We start from the raw sequence: 18,022 nt of genomic DNA, 5'->3' as shown, positions 1-18,022 counted from the left end.
TCCACACTCCCTCTTTCCCTGAGTGCCAGAGTGGCACCTTGCCAGTGCCGTGGATGCCACCCACCGCTCCCAAGGGGCTCCACTGCCTGCCCAAGGAGGTGGAAAAGCACCGTGGCGAACCTTCGGGCATCCACTGTTGGTCATTTCGGGTGGGAGTCACCCTGACCCAGCGCCAGCATGGCACGGTCACAGCGGAGCAGGGCACGGCACGGGGCCACCGTGGCCCGGAGCCCCAGCTGTCCCCATCTCATCACCACCCCAGGAGGGTTTGGTGCGCTCGTGCCCATAAAAGCGCGGGCTCCGTCCTGGCATGGGGAGGGCAGGACCGTTCGCATTCCCGCGCACACCTCCTCCTGCTGTGCCCGTCGCGGGAAGGGTCTCCCATGGCACCGCATCCCCCTTTTGCCTGGTTAATGATTAAAACCGGGCTGATTCCGGAGGCGCCGGCACGCGGGCGATGGCAGGCGGGTGAAGGATGCTCGCCCTCGGTCCCGCCGTTAATCATTCGCCCGGCAATCAGCGCTGCCTCCGTATAAATGCCAGGGGTGGCTTTCCCGGCACCGCTTTTCGGCAGGAGAAGGGAAACGGGCCTGGAGATGAGGGCAGCTCTCGCCCTGCTGCTGCTTTTGGCCACCGCGCGCGCCGAGCACCGAGGTAAGGGCGTTCCGCGCGCGCCCGGGGCTTCGCCCTCCCCCTGGCACGAGGTGGGCGTCCGTCAGCTCCGGTGGTTTTCGGTGACCTCTCTTCTCCCCAGCCCACTGCCCAACGGTTGGGCAGGAACCTGAGAGAGGAAAGAGAAGGTGTGGGATGAGGTTTGGGTACCTGGGACACCCCTTTGGTTCCAGAGAATTGCCTTTTACCACGGCATCCCCATTTTTCCCGGTGCCTCCGGTCTTGCCGAAGCCCCCTCGCCCTTTCTTTCCCACCGAAGCAATGTGACCTTCGGCGTCACCGCGCTTAACCTCTCGCTTTGGGGGAGATGACCTTGCTCCACGCTGCAACACCAGTAAATACTGGTATCAGCGTTTATCCCGCCAGTCCCAAAGTCTAACCGATGCGCTTCGTAGCAAAAATCGATCGAGTTTTTCCAGGGATGGGAAGGTGGCCGGGCATGTTTTCACTGCTGGGTGGCTCCTGTCCTCCATGGTCCTGTCCCCACAGTCCCCAAACCCTGGCAGAAAAAACAACCCAGGACGCAGAGCGAACACACCTGCTGCTTTAATGACGGTTCTTCCTGGTTTTCCCCCAGTCCCGCTCCTTACCTGCGGTGCTGGAGCAGCAGCCCAGCTACTGGAGATGCTTCTCCGAGACCGGCAGCGCAGCAGCAGCCGTTGCTGGTCTGCAGCACCTCCCCAGGGACCTCCACCAAGCCTGGCTGGAGAAAACTGTGTTAAAAACCCCCCAAAACCATCCTCCAGTGCATAAAATCCACCGGCCGAGCGAGCCAAGGCACAAATCCTGCTCACAAATCCTCCTTTTTCTGCACTTACAGGCAAAGATTATGTCCGGGACAAGGTCTGCCAGGAGTTCCAGACCCTTGGGAAGGAGGACTTCCGAACTCTGTAGGTATCTCCTGCCGTTATTTGCCCTCCTGGGACACTCAGCACCTAAGCCAAGACTAGAAAAAAATTCAGTAAAAACAATCTTAGAAAGGGGAAGATTTAGTCATTCCCTGCAAACGAGGACTCCGATCGCTCCTAATAGGAGAAAACTTTGCTCCATTTTTGAACTCCTCTGAATAATTAGGTTCCTAAATAATTAGGAATTCTAACAGAGCTGGCACATCATCCCCTGGAAAAGGCAGCCCCAGCCTGACACCCTCTGCAGATCTTTCCCAGCTGTTTTCCAAGGAATACTCCGCTATTTCTGGCAGTGCGGCGGCTGCTCCGTGCCGGCTGTCGGCGTTAAAGCCCATTTGGGCAGAACACCGCTGCGATGTGATTCTCTTTTTATTTTTATTTTTTTGGGAAGCGAGAGAACCGTGCCGCCAGCTCACCCTCTCCTTACTCCCCTCTCCCAGGACCCTTATGGCCAACAGCAGGAAATTCTCCAACGCCACCTTCCAGGAGATCAGCCACCTCACCCGCGAAATCGTCTCCCTGGCTGAAACCTGCTGCGCCAACGGTGCCGACCCCTCCTGCTACGATGCCGGGGTGAGGATCCTCAAACCAGGGGGTGGGTTTGGTCACGGGCCCCCCCACTGCCGCGTAACCCCCCCTTCTCCCTCCCGCAGTCCTCAGCTCTGTCAGCCAAATCCTGCGGCGAGGACTCGCCCTTCCCGGCGCATCCTGGCACGGCTGGCTGCTGTGCCAACGAGGGGCTGGAGCGGAAGCTGTGCCTGGCCGCCCTGCGGCACCCACCCCAGCCACTGCCCCGCTACCTCCAGCCCTCCAACGAGGAGCTCTGCCAGGACTTCCAGAAGGACCCCAAGGACTTTGCAGACAGGTTAGCCAGGCTGAGGATGGCACTGGGTCGAGCCTGGGCATGTGCCAGTGCAGGCTGACATCTGGGTGCTGCCGAGCAAACCTCTCCGGGTCTTGCCCCGCTCGGTGTCCGTAGGCTCCCAGTGCCCCGGAGCCAAAGGTTGGGGTGTCCTGCATTGGCACGAGCCCCAAGAACGGGGTTTTACCGACAGGCTGAGGGGTTCCTGGAGAGGGGCCACCAGCCTGCAGTAAGCTGGCAATGCGGAGTGCTCACCGGAGAGAGGGCTCCTGTCTCTGGGCAGCCACGAGACCCCAGAAAACCTCACGTCTCCTGATGGGACTGGGCACTGGAGTCTTCCCAGCTCTCCTCTGCTGCAGGTTCCTGCATGAGTACGCCAGTAGCTACAGCCAAACGCCCCTGCCCGTGCTCCTGGCCTCTGCCCGCTCCTTCCTCTCCATGGTCTCCACCTGCTGCATCTCCTCCGCACCCACTGCCTGCTTCCTGAAGGAGGTGAGTCCCTTCGGACCACGGAATCCTCCTCACCCTTGCTCCCTGCCGGGCCCTGCTGTGGGAAACGCCGTCCATTCCCTCGTGGGACACCTCCATCCCTCTTCTTGTGGCAGAAACTGGCAAGGAAAACCCTCTCCCTCCTCACCCTGATGTCGAACCGGCTTTGCTCCCGCTTGGCGACGTACGGGAAGGACAAGGTGGCCCTCAGGTACACCATGTCACCTTCCCCCACCATGCCCCAACCCCTGCCGGGGGCTGCTCCAGGGGAAGGGGGAGCTGAGCTGCTCACGTGCCCCGTGCCTGCCCAGCTACCTCACTGCCCTCGCCCAGAAGACGCCCGGCGCTGCCTTCGAGGACCTTTTCCCCCTGGCAGAAGACGCTGCCGAGGGCTTATCCCGCTGCTGCGACTCGGTGGCCGAGGACTGCATGGAGAAGAAGGTAGGGGAACGGCTCGGGGAGTGGACCCCACGTCAGAGCGGGTGTCCGCGGCCTCACGTAGAGCCCGCTGCGCCCTCTGCTCACCTCCTGGCAGTTATCGGAGCACACGGCCAAAGCCTGCGGCACGCTGGCGGCCCGAGATGAACGGTTTGCCGACTGCTGCAAGGGCAAAAACCTCCTGCAAAACTATTTCTGCATCTCGGCCTTGCCGCCGGCGCCCGCCCCCGCGCTGCCGGAGCCGCCGAAGCCGACGGACGAGCAGCTCTGCGGCAAGGAGGGGGCTCGCCACGCCAAGAGGTGAGCGGTACCCGCCACGGCCGAGCCACTGACCCTTCCTTCTCCCCTTGTCTTCCTCACCTGCTTTGATTATTCTTGGGATAACCGGGGGAGCAGCCTCTCTTCCCTTGGGGTATCGCACCCCGGGGCGGCACGAAGATGCGGAAAGCAGCCCCCCACCCCATGCTGAGCAGCACCCATTATAAAATCCGGCACGGTGACTTGTTCCCCTTCCCAGGTACCTCTTCGAGCTGGCACGGCGGCACACCAGCGTCCCCGAAGCCTTCCTCGCCAAGATCTACGACGCCTCCGGAAAAGTCAGGGGGGAGTGCTGCTCGGCCAAGGACCCCTCCGCCTGCCTCGACGGCAAGGTGAGCGGCACGGATGGCTCCGTTGGCTCCCCCTGCTCCCCCCTACCCCAGCCCTGAGCCTCCCAAATCCCTCCGGAGGCTTTTCCCAGCCCGGTTACAGCCACCCTCTGCCACCCAGCGCCAGCGGATGGAAAAGGAGCTGCCCTCCATCCTGGAAAAGGCCAAGCAGCTCTGCGGGCAGTACAACAAGTTAAATTTCCTTGACTTCAAGAAGAGGTAAGGCTTTGCCCCCGCCCCAAAACCGGATCAGCATCGGTGATCAAAACTTGGCCAAAATTTGGAGGCTGCACCAACGGAGCCGGTGGTTTTGAGCCTAACCAGCGGCAAAATATGGGGAAGCACACGACGCACCTTTTGCGGGGTGTTCGACCCCACTCCTGCTGCCACCCGCACCTGCCTCCCCCTCGGGAAAACCCAGTGTGGGTATTTCACCCCCCTGGGTCCCCGCTAAACCCCGCCGGCCCTCACGCCGCAGGCTGCGTGAGAGCTTGACGGGGACGATGCCGGCGGCCAGCGCCGAGCTGCTGGGGAGACTGGTGGAGCAGCGAGCCGACTTCGCCTCCACCTGCTGCCCCCCCAACTCGCCCCCGCTCTACTGCGCCTCCAAGGTAAAGCCATGGCCCCCCACCACCTCGCACCGGCGGCCCTCGCACCCGGGGCTGCCCCTCACCTCTTTTTCCCCCTTTTCCAGGTGAGCTCGGAGCTGGGAGAGGTGTGCGAGGGGGGCTCCTGCCTGCTGGGCTGAGTGCCCGGAGGGTGGTGGTCCGGCACGCTGACATCGGGGGACCGCTTCTCCGGACGTGCGTGGATGGAGGGGGGAGTTATGGGGCTGGGAAAGAGGGTTGGGGGGCTGAGCTCTGTGGGGCATGCAGAGAAGTGGAGGGAAAGGGAGCAGGAGGGAACGGGGCCCGAGGAGTCATGGAAGATGCCCGCGTTGCCTTGTGCCGGGAGTGGAAGGTGCCACCGAGACCTCGGCTCCCGGCCGCTTGCCGCCAACACCGCCCGTGGATTCCTGCAGCCCCAATAAAGACTTAAAAAAGCACCTTTGCTGCTGCTCGAAAGGCTTTCTGCCCCCTGGGGTGGGCTGGGGAGGGGCGCAGTCCCGGCTCTGCAGGAGGAGGAGGTGGTGGTGGAGGAGGTCCCAGCAGCCAACCAAGAACACCTCCTCGGCCGTGCGCCTGCTTCTGGGAAACGTGCTCGTGCTCCAGGACGTGCCAGCGTCGCACGAGGCAGACGCGGCTCCGCGACGGCAAAGCCTCTGCTGCTGTCACTCCGTACGTGGAAACCAGTGAAAAAATACCCAACCCAACCCAACCCATGGTGGATTGCTGTGTAAAGGAAAACCAAAACCAAAACAAACCAATTTTTTATTAAAATCAATCGACTTCTGAGCAAGCCCGGGCTGGCTGGCACAGCAGCGCGCCCGCTTTCAGCTGATGCCAGCCGGGAGCATAGGCTCAGCCGCAAAAATATCCCGAGGGATTCCCATCCAGTCCCCCACCACTGTCCTTCTCCCCTCTCCATTGCAGTGCAGCTGTTGGTTTGGTTTTTCTTTTCATTTTGTCTATCAGATCTCCTTCCTCCTGCCCTCAGCGCCGCAACGGGCACGAGGCAGCTTTGCTTCCTGCCTTTTTACGGAGACAGCTCTCTAATCCATTTCCAAAGGCTTGGAAACAGCAGTAAAGTCTCTGTTTTTTGTGGCTTGCTTTTTTTTTTTTTTTAAAAAAAAGCATCCTTGAGGGTCAGAGCACCCCTTCCCGGCCCATCTGCCCAAATATTGGGGTGCCTGGTAAACCTCAGGCCACGTCCAGCACTTTTCTGCCAGACAACTTCCAAAGCTGGAGGAAGAGCGTGCCAGGACGTCAGGACAGGTGATGCAATGAGGATAGATTAAAAACCAAATCCCAAACCAAATATTGCTGCCAGGCAGAGACCATGCCCAGCCACAGTCATCTCGAGCTGTTGGTCACCCTAATTGCACGGCTGGGACAGCACTAATTAAGCAGCAAGGCGTTGCAGGCACGGCAGCAGGATGGGAATAACGTGACTGAGAGCTTTGGAGCAGGGAAAGTGGGATGTGAGTTGCTCGAGGCACTGAAAAAACAGCAACACTCAATAAACCAGCTCCCAGGGTTTACCTGTCTGCTGCTCGCAGCCCATCCCAGCGATGCCCGGGCTCCCGCGGAGAGGAAAGCACGGAAGCGTTTATTGATTGACACGCAGCAGGAGCTTTTTTCCAAATAATTGGAAAAAAACCTCCAACATCATCATGGCATCGCCGGCCTTTTGAGGGGACGTAGTGGGTTTTCTGCTTGATGTGAGTGTCAAGTAATTTGTTCCTGCAGGGCAGACTCACTCGGTACAGAAGGAAATAACGTGACCTCCATCTGTCTCTTTTTTTTTTTTTTTAAAAAAAAATCAGTTCCTAGATCCATAAAAGTGTTAAAAACCAGTTAAAAGCATTAGTTTTATCTGCCTCCAAGACCCCCAGCACTGTTTGCTTCCCCAGTACCTCCTCTCCCCAGCCATTCAGGCCAGAGTTTGCTCTTTTGAGCCAGCAGCACCCCCACCAGCCACTTCGACCACACAAAAAACCAACAAATAAGTGGGCTCCTACCTCCTTTTCATTTTATTTTTCTTTCGTACTGCATGGAGCACTTTCGCAAAAGGAGGAGCAAGTATTTTCCTCTTGGCTTGACGCCCCAGACAACCAAAAAAACAGGTTCAACAAAAGCTTCTGAGCAGCTGGCAACTGAGAAACAGTGATTTATAAGGGAGGGAGCGGCTCGCAGGTGATGCTCGTGCTGTCCAGCTCACACCCAGGGCTCCCAGCAGCTGCAAGGATTAAGTAATTTATTACCCCAAAGAGTAATCATGGAATTATAGAATGGTTTGGGTTGGAAGGGACCTTAAAGGTCATCTTGTTCCAACCCCCCTGCCATGGGCAGGGACACCTTCCACTACACCAGGTTGCCCAAAGCCTCATCCAACCTGGCCTTGAACACTTCCAGGGATGGGGCAGCCACAGCATCTCTGGGCAACCTGTTCCAGTGCGTCACCACCCTCAGAGTGAAAAATTTCTTCCTTAGATCCAATCTAAATCTCCCCTTGTCCTATCACTACATGCCCAGGTACCCAGGTGCAGAAGTAGCTGCCCAAAACGTAATCGAGTCCCCAAATGCCACAACACACTGTCCACGCTGACAAAAGGGACGAGATGTTGGGCAACACGTGGCTTTTGGTCCCAGTTTAGGAGTGCAGAGATGAGTGGTGTCGGAAGCAAGGCGCCTGGTTGGGCACAGGGAGGCTCTGGGGACCTGCAGCTTGGTCCAGCACCACCACGGCACCAGCAAGACAAGACTCCTACTCAAAAGTTTGCTCCAAAGAGCCACACAAGCGCTTTAATGGCCCCATCTCCTCCCACGGTTGGAAGGGATGAGGTTTCTGGAGGAGCTGGTGCCCCGGTACAGTTCTGTGAAGTTGGGATGGCTGCTGGTGATGCCAGTGGAGCCGGAAAGGCTGTGACAGTTGTGGTTCTTCCAGCCCCACGTCCTCCCTGCCGGTTATTCCTGGCTAAAAAAACAATTCCTGCAAAAAGGGAAGTTTGGCCATGAGCCATTTCAGCCCAGAGGTGTCTCGGAGAAGCCCAGGCTGTGCAGGGCTCACCCTTACCTGTCCCCAGGAGGTGGGTACGGCGCTGCCGGGTCACCCCAGCCACCCCTTGCCCTGGGGACCCTCCTTCCGCCGCCGAGTGTTTTGCCGGAGCGCCAAAGCGGCCGCCGCAGGAGGATCATGCCAGGCAATCCCACCTCCTCGGGCCATGCGGGGCAGCTGCACGCCACCGCCATGGCTCCGGCCACGCTGCAGGAGCCCTACGGATCATTTCCTAAAGGCTGATATGATATGATATTATCTGAAAAGACTCGATTTCTATCATTAAACCTCGTTTTTACAGCCATAAACCCCTGTAGGGTTTGTTCCCAGACTTTCCCTACACTTTCCACGCCTATCTGTGGGACCTTTCCAAAGTCTCCGGGTGAGCTGCCAGCGAGCATCTTCCCTTGGAAACAGCAATCGTGGGAATGGTGAGCTGGGTCAACGGAACAAGACTGAGTATGTAATGAGGAAAAAAAAAACCCACCAACTCTCCAATAAATGCATAAAGTTACTTTATTTTCAGTATACATTTAATTTTGAAAAATATAAATGCTAAAATATCTCATCATCTTCATCTTTTGATTCCATAAAAGTCACAATAGAAAGCTTCATAAAACTGTAAAATACTATAATGTTATAAGGAATTTCATGTTTTATACTACTGGAAAAAAAAATAATCACTTTAATATATTGAAATGTGTTCTGCTTTTTTTTTTCCTTTTTGTTCCATCATCTTGATCCACTTCATTTCATACTAAATTTTAATTCTTTCCTCCAAAGCAGACAGAGACTCAACGAGAATTAAAAACAATAATAAAAGTATCTGAAAGTGCGCGTTGATTCCAAAAAAATGAAAAATAAAATAAAACCCAACAAAGATGGATCTGCCATGATGACAAGTGGGGGCTACAAGGGGCCGGGACGACGCTGGCTGCAGCTGGGTCACCACCCACAGCGAGGTGGAACCTGGCTTTGCTTTGCTCTGGGCAGTTTGTTCCTTCACGGTCTCCTCTGATTCCAGAGGGTTTTGGGTCTCCACATCTACTCCCAACAAGTGCTCATCCAGGCTTTTCCCACAAAATACCTAATTCTGGTTGAAAATTAGTTATTTGCAAAGGTCTAAGAAGCCCAGTGAAAGGTTCCTTGTGCCACCTGCAGCTCTTTTCCCTGTCCACCGAGCCCCGGTGCCACCACGGCTCTTGGATGCTCCCTCCGTGTTGGGTTTCGATAAAAACCAAGAGAGGAGACAGCCAGACAAGAAAGGGCAATGGAAAGGAACCATTCCCAGTTGCGTGCGTTTTTCATGGAAAGCTACAGAAACCTTTGTTCCGTTCCTTCCGCAACGCCGCCCTCTGTACGACGGCTCCCTCAGGGCAAAATAAAAAGTTAAAAAAAAAAAGAGAGAGAAAGATCTAGATCAGCAGTCGATACCATTTCAAGTCCATTTAACACGGTTCGCAAGTGGAAGACCTTGTTTTTTTTTGTGGAGACGCATCGCCAGGTGCCGGCGACGGGAAGGGGGAGCCTACCCGGAGTGGGACAGCCGCTTCGCTCCGTTCATCTGCTTTCGTTTTCCCTCCGTCACTTACTGGGATTCCTACAAGTCCAAGGTCTGGGCAACACGCAAGCAGCTCCCGTGTACTCCGTAAGTGACGCTCGGGTCCGTTCAACCCCCGGGAGCCAGAGACTCGTGTTCACCAAGGGATGGAAACCATTGGTCGAAGCCGGCATCGTGCTCCCCGTGTTATCTGTCCTCCAGCTCACGGGACATAGCAGTGGAAAGGATGGTTACACCCACTCCTTTTCTAGCCATTTCTGACGTCTCCCCAGCCTTTCTTTTCCAAAGCGGGTTCGCACTGGATTCCCGGGATGCCCATCAGAGTCAACGCACGTTTCATCGGAGGCGAAGCCAAGAACCCTTGAGACGGAGGTGGGGACACAAGGAGGTGCGTGCACAGCTGGGTGCCTCTGCGGCTCCATCGACTGCCTGCAGCAACCACCGCTGGCAGCAGATCAAGCTCCAACCATGGTGGTCTCCATCAACTCATCCCTTAACCAAGGGGCTGTAGGGGAAGTAAGGAGGCCAACCGCTCCTACGGACCATCTGGGAAAGAAGAGTTGCCCCATTCTGCACCTCCTGTTGCCTATACGGCTACTGCGAATGAGGAGATGCTCAAATTTGGCATACTAAGATCTCAGCACCATCAGAAAGTTCTGTTTACTTAACCAACATGGACTTTGGTTTCCGAAGGACAGAAGCAGCAGCAACGTGCCTGTCCTCTGGGGTGGGATTTTTTTCCAATGGGGAATCAGCCCTCACAGCAGGGCTATACTTTCTTCTTTTTTACTTTTTTTTTTTTTCATGAAGGCTTCCCTGTGTTACACGTAGTCCTCAGGTTTCATCAAAGAACTATCTTGGTGAAGCCCAATCTCCCAGATGCATGTTTACATGCACGCACAAGTACACACATCCGTGCTACGGAGAGATCATCTCTCCCAGGGTGGTATTTGCTCACTTGATTTAAAACCAAAAGTCCAGGTGTGCCCATACCCAGTCTGCTTGGTATCGATGCATCACCCTGTACGGACGGACGGGTCTAGGACCGAGCAGTCAAGGTTTAGGGTAAATTCTGTAGATGATGGCCAACAGGCGTGGGATGCTCAAGGATGCAGATGTTGATGAGCACTGGGGTGAACGTCCCAGCAGGCTGTCTCCAGCCGTCTTCCTCCTCTGTTGCGCCGTCATCGTGCCTGAACCGCAGCCGGGGTCTTCGCGCGTACGCGAAGAAAAGAAATAACTGGAGCGATACCGCGTCGGAAATCAACACCACCAAGACAGTCGGCACCTGTCCGCTGCCGACGGTCGCCGGTCAGTATTTCACCTACCACTGTTACATTTAAGACTCTTCCTAGATCACAAGAGATTGAACTGACATCTCGTCTCCTTCATCATCAAGTTAGATTAATTATTAAAAGAAAAAAAGAAAATAACATAACCCTAAGTAAAACAGATGCTTCAGAGTTGAGGGTGTTAATCAGACTGATCCAGCCCTATGCCATGTCCTGGAGATTGTGGTGTGGTGGTGTTTTTTCTTTTTTTTTTTTTTTTTCTCCCTTGTAAAAATCACATTATATATGGTACAATACATTTTTTTTACAGAAAGCCTGGCATCTAGAAATAAGAGGTAGAACTACTCATAACTATATGTTTCCTGCTGCAGGAAAAAATTCATTTTTTCTTTACAGTAATTAAAAAAAGGTTAAAAAAATTGACAAAACAAAAAAAGTCGTAGGTTAGGCCCCCATAATTTAAACAAAATAATCTAGGAAAATAACACTCTTCAATGTACCTGACGGATTAAGTCCATTAAAGTGTTCCTTTTTTAAAAAAAAAAAAAAAATAATAATTGCATAGGAAAGGGACGTTTCAAAACACAGGCTACAGCGATGGCAACGGTTTGTCTGCGCTGGGAGTGAAGTACCTTTCCTTTTCCTTCCCGAGTTAACTCCGAGTACGGGCTTTAAGAGCAAGTTAGTAGTAGCAGCACTTTCCAGCATCTTCCGGAAGCGGGACGTGGGCTGAGCCCGGCGGTCGGTGTTGTCCTGCCAGGCGAGACAGCCAACCCAACGCTCACCGATTCGCCGACCAAAGCCACGCCGGGTCCTCCGACGTCTTCCCGCGGCTACGACACCGTATCCTCAACGCTTCTGCCCTCCGCTCGCCAACGGGAGAGACGCGACGGAGAAGGCAAAATCCAGCCCGGGTCGGCGCGGGAGAGCGGGGATCGGAGGAGATTTGGAGGGGCAGCGCTGGGGGGGGGGGTCTTATTTACTTATGCGGGTGGGGAGCAGAGAGCGTTTTAATATTTGGCTAGTGACAAATTCCGTAAAAGATTGACCAGACAGACAAATTACAAAGTAGTTTCTGTTCCCTTGCTCCTCCAGAAATAACCACTGTCTTCAGGCTCGAGTTCTATTCTAATTTGAGGCACGACTTTTACCGGAGTTCGTGGAGGGCTGCGAAGAGAAAAGACAGGGCAGGTCAGCGTGGGGACTACCTCCGGGCTCCTCGGCCACTCCTAACGTCGTCAGCCGTGCTTGGGACCTCTGCGAGCACAGCTTCCTTCTCAAATCCTGAAAAAAGTACAATAACCTCCAGTGCACAGCAGAATCATTGAATCATAGAATGGTTAGGGCTGGAAGGGACCTTCAAAGGTCATCTAGTCCAACCCCCCTGCAAGGAACAGGGATATCTCCAACTAGATCAGGTTGCCCAGGGCCTCATCCAACCTGGCCTTGGTTGGCCATTTTATTTGTAAAATGGGCATTTTAGAAATAAAGAGAGGCAAGTGGCGTAAAATGGGAAAAAACGCAGATCCCGGGACTTGCTGGGACACTGCACAGACAGCGTCACATCTGGAAATGGAACAAATGCTCGGCTCCCAGTACGGGTTCCTTGCATCGGCTCATACTTCAAAAAAGAAGTTTTTTGCATTGAGGGTGGTGAGGAACTGGAACGGGTTGCCCAGAGAAGCTGTGGCTGCCCCATCCCTGGAAGTGTTCAAGGCCAGGTTGGATGAGGCTTTGGGCAACCTGGTGTAGTGGAGGGTGTCCCTGGCCACGGGGGGTTGGAACTGGATGATCTTTGAGCTCCCTTCCAACCCTAACCACTCTATGATTCTATACCATACAGTGTTATTATTTACTCTGTTTTCCACCACAGACATGGGAAAAGGGATTGCTTCCTCTTGGCAATGTCCTGGTACATGACTGAAGCAAAGTGCAACAGCAATTTAACACCAATTTTCTCTCACTCTTTTTTTTCTTAAAAAGGCTAAACAATCCTAATGAATTTCATTTTCCCCGGTAGGTGTGTTTTCTAGACCCTTCCCAGTTGCTTCGCATCTTTCTTCTGGTTTAGACCTCAAACCAGCCATTGGTACTGGTGGAGGGTCTCTGTGCCCCATCCCAATAAGACTGCGTTGGTCATCAACTTGGGCTGCTGCAACCCTACGTAGGGAATTTTCTCCAAGTGCTTTTTAAGAGTTTCCTACAGGGGAACAGGAACCTTCTCTCGATGACTTTTGGTACACGGACAGGCAAGCTGAGCTGCTTGTGAGGAATCCTTCTAAAGCACATTTTTTGGGTGCTTACCTTGGCATGGTGTGGGACCGAAGGAAAGGAATCGTATCAGCACGACGTATGGCGTTCGAGGAATGTCGGTGATTTTTCTCCTGTCGGGGAGGGAAGAAAGCCTCGTTTGTCACTGCCCGCAGCGCTGACGGCTTCAGTTTCTCCAGCCCAGTTCTCAGTTTCTCCAGTACCCTCCAGCCTCAGTTTCTCCAGTATCCTCTCATCTACTTGGCAATGTTTTTTTTACTGCTGGCCACTTGCCGGACGAATTTCACGGCTCGTCAATAAAAAATACTCAATTTTTCTCTCTCTCTCCTCCAAGATAAAACTCCTCCAAGCGCCAACGCGACCTGAGGACTCATTTCCCAAGACTTTCACCACCTTTAGGTCTTGACACTTACCTTTCATCTACACTTTTTAAGTTATCCTGCACTCCTCACAGTCGCACCCAAACTCCTTGCGAGGAGATAGGTGGCATGTGGCCACCAAGGGCTTTCCTTCCCCGATCCGGTGTGGGGAACTGTTCTTTCTTAATAATAATCCTATTCTTGCTATTGCTGAAGGAAAGCTAATATCAGTAATACTATTAGTAATAAACCTTGAATCATGGAACACAGCATTATTCAAGGACAATACCACGGTGTTGCTGGATTACAGCTACTTCTTCTATTCCAAGGGCCTGATTTTTTATTTTCTTTTTATTTTTTTTTTTGTGTGGTTTCTAATTAAAAAACAGCGAATTAATCACTGGATTATAAAAACGTACAATGGCTTTAAACTGAAAAAGGGGAGATTTAGATTAGATATAAGGAAGAAATATTTTACCCTGAGGGTGCTGAGGCACTGGAAGAGGTTGCCCAGAGAAGCTGTGGCTGCCCCATCCCTGGAAGTGTTCAAGGCCAGGTTGGATGAGGCTTTGAGCAACCTGGTGTAGTGGAGGGTGTCCCTGCCCATGGCAGGGGGGTTGGAACGAGGTGATCTTGGAGGTCCCTTCCAACCCAAACCATTCCATGATTCCATGATTCTTTTCCTTATCAGCAACACATTGAGAATATCTAAATGGTCAAAGAAGCACTTCTTTCTCTTGGACTTTCTTTTGGAGTGCCAATCTCTACGTGTAGCTACAAACCAGAGCCACTTAGATCGCCTAAGCCACCGAAAGGCAAGGGACTTGGGGAGCAGCTCTTACACTCCAATGATGGTTTAAGGAGCTCAAGATCTGTGGTTTTAGGTCCTGCTCCTAGAAATCATCAGCCTTACAAGCAGTACTCATTTATTACTCTCCCTATTGCTATTTATTTCTCCCCTCTCATCACAGGATGAAACAGCATATTTCTCTCCAGACGGCACCCATCGCTCGTCGTTATTTTACAAAGTCAGCGCAAAGGCAAAAAAAACCTCAAGTCCGTTGTCATTCCCGATTCCTCACTTAAAAGACTATGACATTCAAAGTGGAAACGACTGAAAACGAAGATGCTAATCATCAATTAACGTCAGGAATTACAAAGAAACGCAAGAGCACAAAAGCAGATCACCTAAGAAGGGAAACAGGTTAATGCTCGACTGATCACTTGTCAGTTTAACGCGCGACCCGGATCAATGCCACGCTTAATTACTCTTTTAAGCGCTGATTTTTGCAACTGCTTGGCACCTAAGGACAACTGCTTGGCACCTAAGGACAACTGCTTGGCACCTAAGGAAACAAACAGCAACGGGACAGCGATGCGGTTTAGACACGCTGCAAATCCAGAACAGCAGGCTCAGAGGGGAAAAAAAAAAAAAAAAAAAAATAATCAAACCATCAGCAGAGTTAACACAAAATGGGGAAGGTTGGGAAAGAGCGGAGGAGAGAGTGAGTGGCCAAGAGACCGGCTAGTAGCTGGATAGAAGCGCTTAAGCTGGAGGCACCAGAAGGAACAACATCGATTTTGTAACGAGCAAAGAAAAAAAAAGCTCACGTAAACCAAAAGCTGTCAGAAATCAAAGGCCTGGAAATCAAAAAAGAGGGGGGGGAAAAAAAAAAAAGAACAAGAAAAAGGAGTTTTCAAGTAATAGGAAAGTTATGGTTTTTTATTTTTTAAAAAAATCACTCTAAAAATATATATATATATTTGTAGTGCAAGTCAGAGTCAAGCAGGCATGCAAGAGGTTGGTTCTACTCACTGTCGGCAGGTTTGCTATCACTTAGGAAAGGTTCCTGCTCCATGATGTCCATTGGTATTTTAATACTTGGGACTTTTTCTGAGTAGGGGCAGTCAGACTGTGAAAGAAACGTGTAAAAGGTCTTAGAATATTTTCACTGCTCGCTCTCTTATCGTCTCCCATAAATTAAAATTATCCTTCGTATAGTTTCTGTAGGAAGGAGGAAAAGAAAAGAAGAAAAAAAAACTCAAAAAGCATCGTCCGGCTTGGCTCCCCACTGCACCCCACTCTCCCTCTTCCTTCACACTACGAAAGGAAAACAGATGGAAAGAATAATCTTGCCCAAGTGTTATTTTCCCCTCTCCCCACCCCACCAGCTCCTTTGCCACCAGCTTATAAGACACCATCCAGTTCAGCTTGGAGTGGGCTGCAGGAAATACAACTGGAAAACGCATTCGTAGGCAGAAATGGGAGAGCACTGGTTTCTGGGAGAGCTCTTCGGAACGGTTCATCCTGCCGTGATTTCCATAAAACTGCTTTCCTTCTTCTTCCCAACTGCTCTAGGAGGACGAGGGCCAGACACGATATGGCACAGGTTCCTTAAGCTGGACTGTCTCAACTCCCCCTTTTATTTTAAGTGAAGTCAAACCCAGTCCCAGTTGCACCTCTATTTACAGTTAAACAGTCCATCAAATCCAGGGTCCTTGTAAGAATCCAGCACTTCCAGCCAGGCAGGAGGAACAGCAAACCCATCCCTGGAAGTGCTCAAGGCCAGGTTGGATGAGGCTTTGAGCAACCTGGTGTAGTGGAGGGTGTCCCTGCCCATGGCAGGGGGGTTGGAACGAGGTGATCTTGAAGGTCCCTTCCAACCCAACCCATTCTATGACTGTATGATTCCAAGAAGAGGCACAAGTGTGGAGAAAAGCCGTACATGGGGTCCCCGGGCTTTGGGTACCAGCATGATTTATACCCCACTGGCTTCAATACTCCACCTGCTGATGCTTTGTAGGAGGGACCTGGAATTATTTTGCTTTTTAAAAATAAAAGTAACTTCTCCTAAGCAAGGAAAGGCTGAGATGGCAGAATCAGGCAGAGGAAGGAAGGTGGCATATCCCAGAAATGTTAACACGTCCTTGTTCCTGGAGAGAACTAGACACGGCACTGAGCACAACGCTGGGGTGGAGGGACGCAGACCTTCGAGTCAGGGCAGGAAAACATTACAGAGGCCAGAGAATCGCTCTCCCTGCATTATTTTTTAAAAAACATATATTATTCTTTTAACAGAACTGACATCCAGTGCAGTACTTCCTACTCCAATAGCAAAATGTTTCCTCGGGAGTACTTGGACGAGGCTGAGGGATAAGCATCGCTCAAATCAAGATGATTCTGCAGAAAAGCCCTCAAGCAATAAAGCCACCCCAAAATCTCCATCAGTTTGGGGCCAGGCTGTAAGCAGAGCACAAGAGGTGGGTAACCTCTCCAGCAGAGCACTCTCTTAGTGCTAATAAATTAACAGAAGAAGTCTGCGCAACGGCAATGCCGACGCTCAGGGTCTCCTTTCAACTCCACCATCTGAAACGGACAGAAAAACTATCTGCAGTTGGCAAAAACGCTCCAAAGGGGCGGAAAGACCGTAACACAGCACTTCGGACCCTGATGCTAAATATACTGGCCCGAGAGTTTTTAAAAAGAACTGCCTGGCCTTTCTTGGATCACACATTTTCTGACATAAAACGAGAAAAAAACCAAGACGCTTGAGTTTTCCTTAGGCAAACGGAGCGACCGGTTGCACCGATTCCTACTGTGTCAAGACAAGCTGGAGGGAAAAATGGTGAGATGGCTGAAAATCTTTCTTTGCAGCTGCTTTTCGGCTGCCCCTGGTTGCCAGCAACCCCCCTGAGAACTTTAGGTGAGTCCTAACTGGTGCTGGAAGCCGTCTCCGCTACCGCCGGGGTTTGCCGTACTGGTTTGTCTAACGGCACCCGCATCGGCACCGCCTGGCAACTCTCTTCGCCCAACTCCGCTCGGCGTATGGCTCACCAAATCCCACGCGACTAACTGGGTGGGGGCACGTTTCTGGAAGGGAAAGGGTCAAAACAATCAAACCAACAAGGTCAAGTGCTTTACGTTCAGGAAGCTGGTAAAAGCAAGCGCTGAAAAAAAAACTCCAAGAAGAGTTAGGAACCAACATTTTGGAGAAATTCTCTTACCCGTTCGATTACGTACTGTACCTGAAATTCAGGGAATGCCTGAGAAGAGAGGAGAGAGCTTGAAACACAGCAGAGCCATGGTAGCCACGGCTCAGGACGCAACAGTGCTGGATTCAAACCAGTCAAGAGGAGGGGATGGAGCCAAACCTTTGCTGGCTACTCACTACGTGGAGTAGGGCCTTCTCTCTCATTTCAGGTTGGCCAAAGTTATCTGCCCAAGATGACCCTTGCCCTTGGCTTCCCAGGAACCAGAGGGAAGATGGGGAAGGGGAACTCGCTGTCTGAGTAACAAGTCAGCCTTCCCAGCTGGGATTCAGCCTGCTTGATCAAGGTGTGGAACCAGGCTACCTCCTACAAGGCTGCACCCTCACCCAGGGAATTCCTAGTTTGGTACATGCTCTACTTTAGACCTCTGCACGTGTTCCTCAGTGGAACAGCCTGACTTTGTTGCTCTAACACAGCTGTGCAGAGGTGCTATCCAGCTCTCACGTGAAGGACTGAGGTTCTAGCTTGGTCTCCACCAGAACTGAGCTTGCCTCTTTTGTCCTCCCAACCTTAGGTGAGATCAGGCACTGGGTCACTCTGGGGCAACTCCCGGAGCTGCCGTTTTCCCCTTGAAGACACCACATGTATTACCTGACCTGCAAGAAGGGCTGATTTGGTAGATCTGCCCAGCATACATGGGGTGCAGACGATAGCCTTCCATCACGCAGTGAGGCACAACCACCCCACAGCACCCGTGACCCTCCGGTTTGGTGGCAGCAGTGTCACCCTCAGGCTTTGCTGCAAGCAGCTCTTCTGGCAAGCACAGTGAGCCACCAGCTGCTTCTTGGGGAGGCTGCTGTCACCCGCTTTGTATCA

At 52.5% G+C, this 18,022-nt stretch overlaps 2 protein-coding genes across 3 annotated transcripts in view; one reads left to right on the top strand and one right to left on the bottom strand.

Moving 5' to 3' along the window:
- Nucleotides 1-596: 596 nt before the first annotated feature.
- Nucleotides 597-4,764, top strand: GC (GC vitamin D binding protein). Its single transcript, XM_086612187.1, has 12 exons — nt 597-654; nt 1,493-1,562; nt 2,021-2,153; nt 2,234-2,445; nt 2,802-2,934; nt 3,048-3,142; nt 3,243-3,372; nt 3,467-3,669; nt 3,887-4,019; nt 4,138-4,235; nt 4,495-4,627; nt 4,711-4,764. Exons 1-12 carry the CDS (start codon nt 597-599, stop codon nt 4,762-4,764), a joined length of 1,452 nt encoding a protein of 483 aa, XP_086468313.1.
- Nucleotides 4,765-11,587: 6,823 nt separating this feature from the next.
- Nucleotides 11,588-18,022, bottom strand: part of SLC4A4 (solute carrier family 4 member 4) — a 143,512-nt gene continuing 137,077 nt past the window's right edge. For both annotated transcript variants that reach the window (XM_086611328.1, XM_086611329.1), the window contains 2 exons: nt 12,831-12,910; nt 11,588-11,693 (listed from right to left, as the gene is read on the bottom strand). In XM_086611328.1, coding sequence (XP_086467454.1) covers nt 11,588-11,693; nt 12,831-12,910 — 186 coding nt within the window. The remainder of the gene's footprint in view (nt 11,694-12,830; nt 12,911-18,022) is intronic.

This window comes from Tauraco erythrolophus, chromosome 5 (assembly GCF_009769465.1).
Source record: "Tauraco erythrolophus isolate bTauEry1 chromosome 5, bTauEry1.pri, whole genome shotgun sequence".
Classification (NCBI taxonomy): Eukaryota; Metazoa; Chordata; class Aves; order Musophagiformes; family Musophagidae; genus Tauraco; species Tauraco erythrolophus.
The sequence above is the reverse complement of the archived record's forward strand: the minus strand, read 5'-3'. Positions and strand labels throughout refer to the sequence as shown.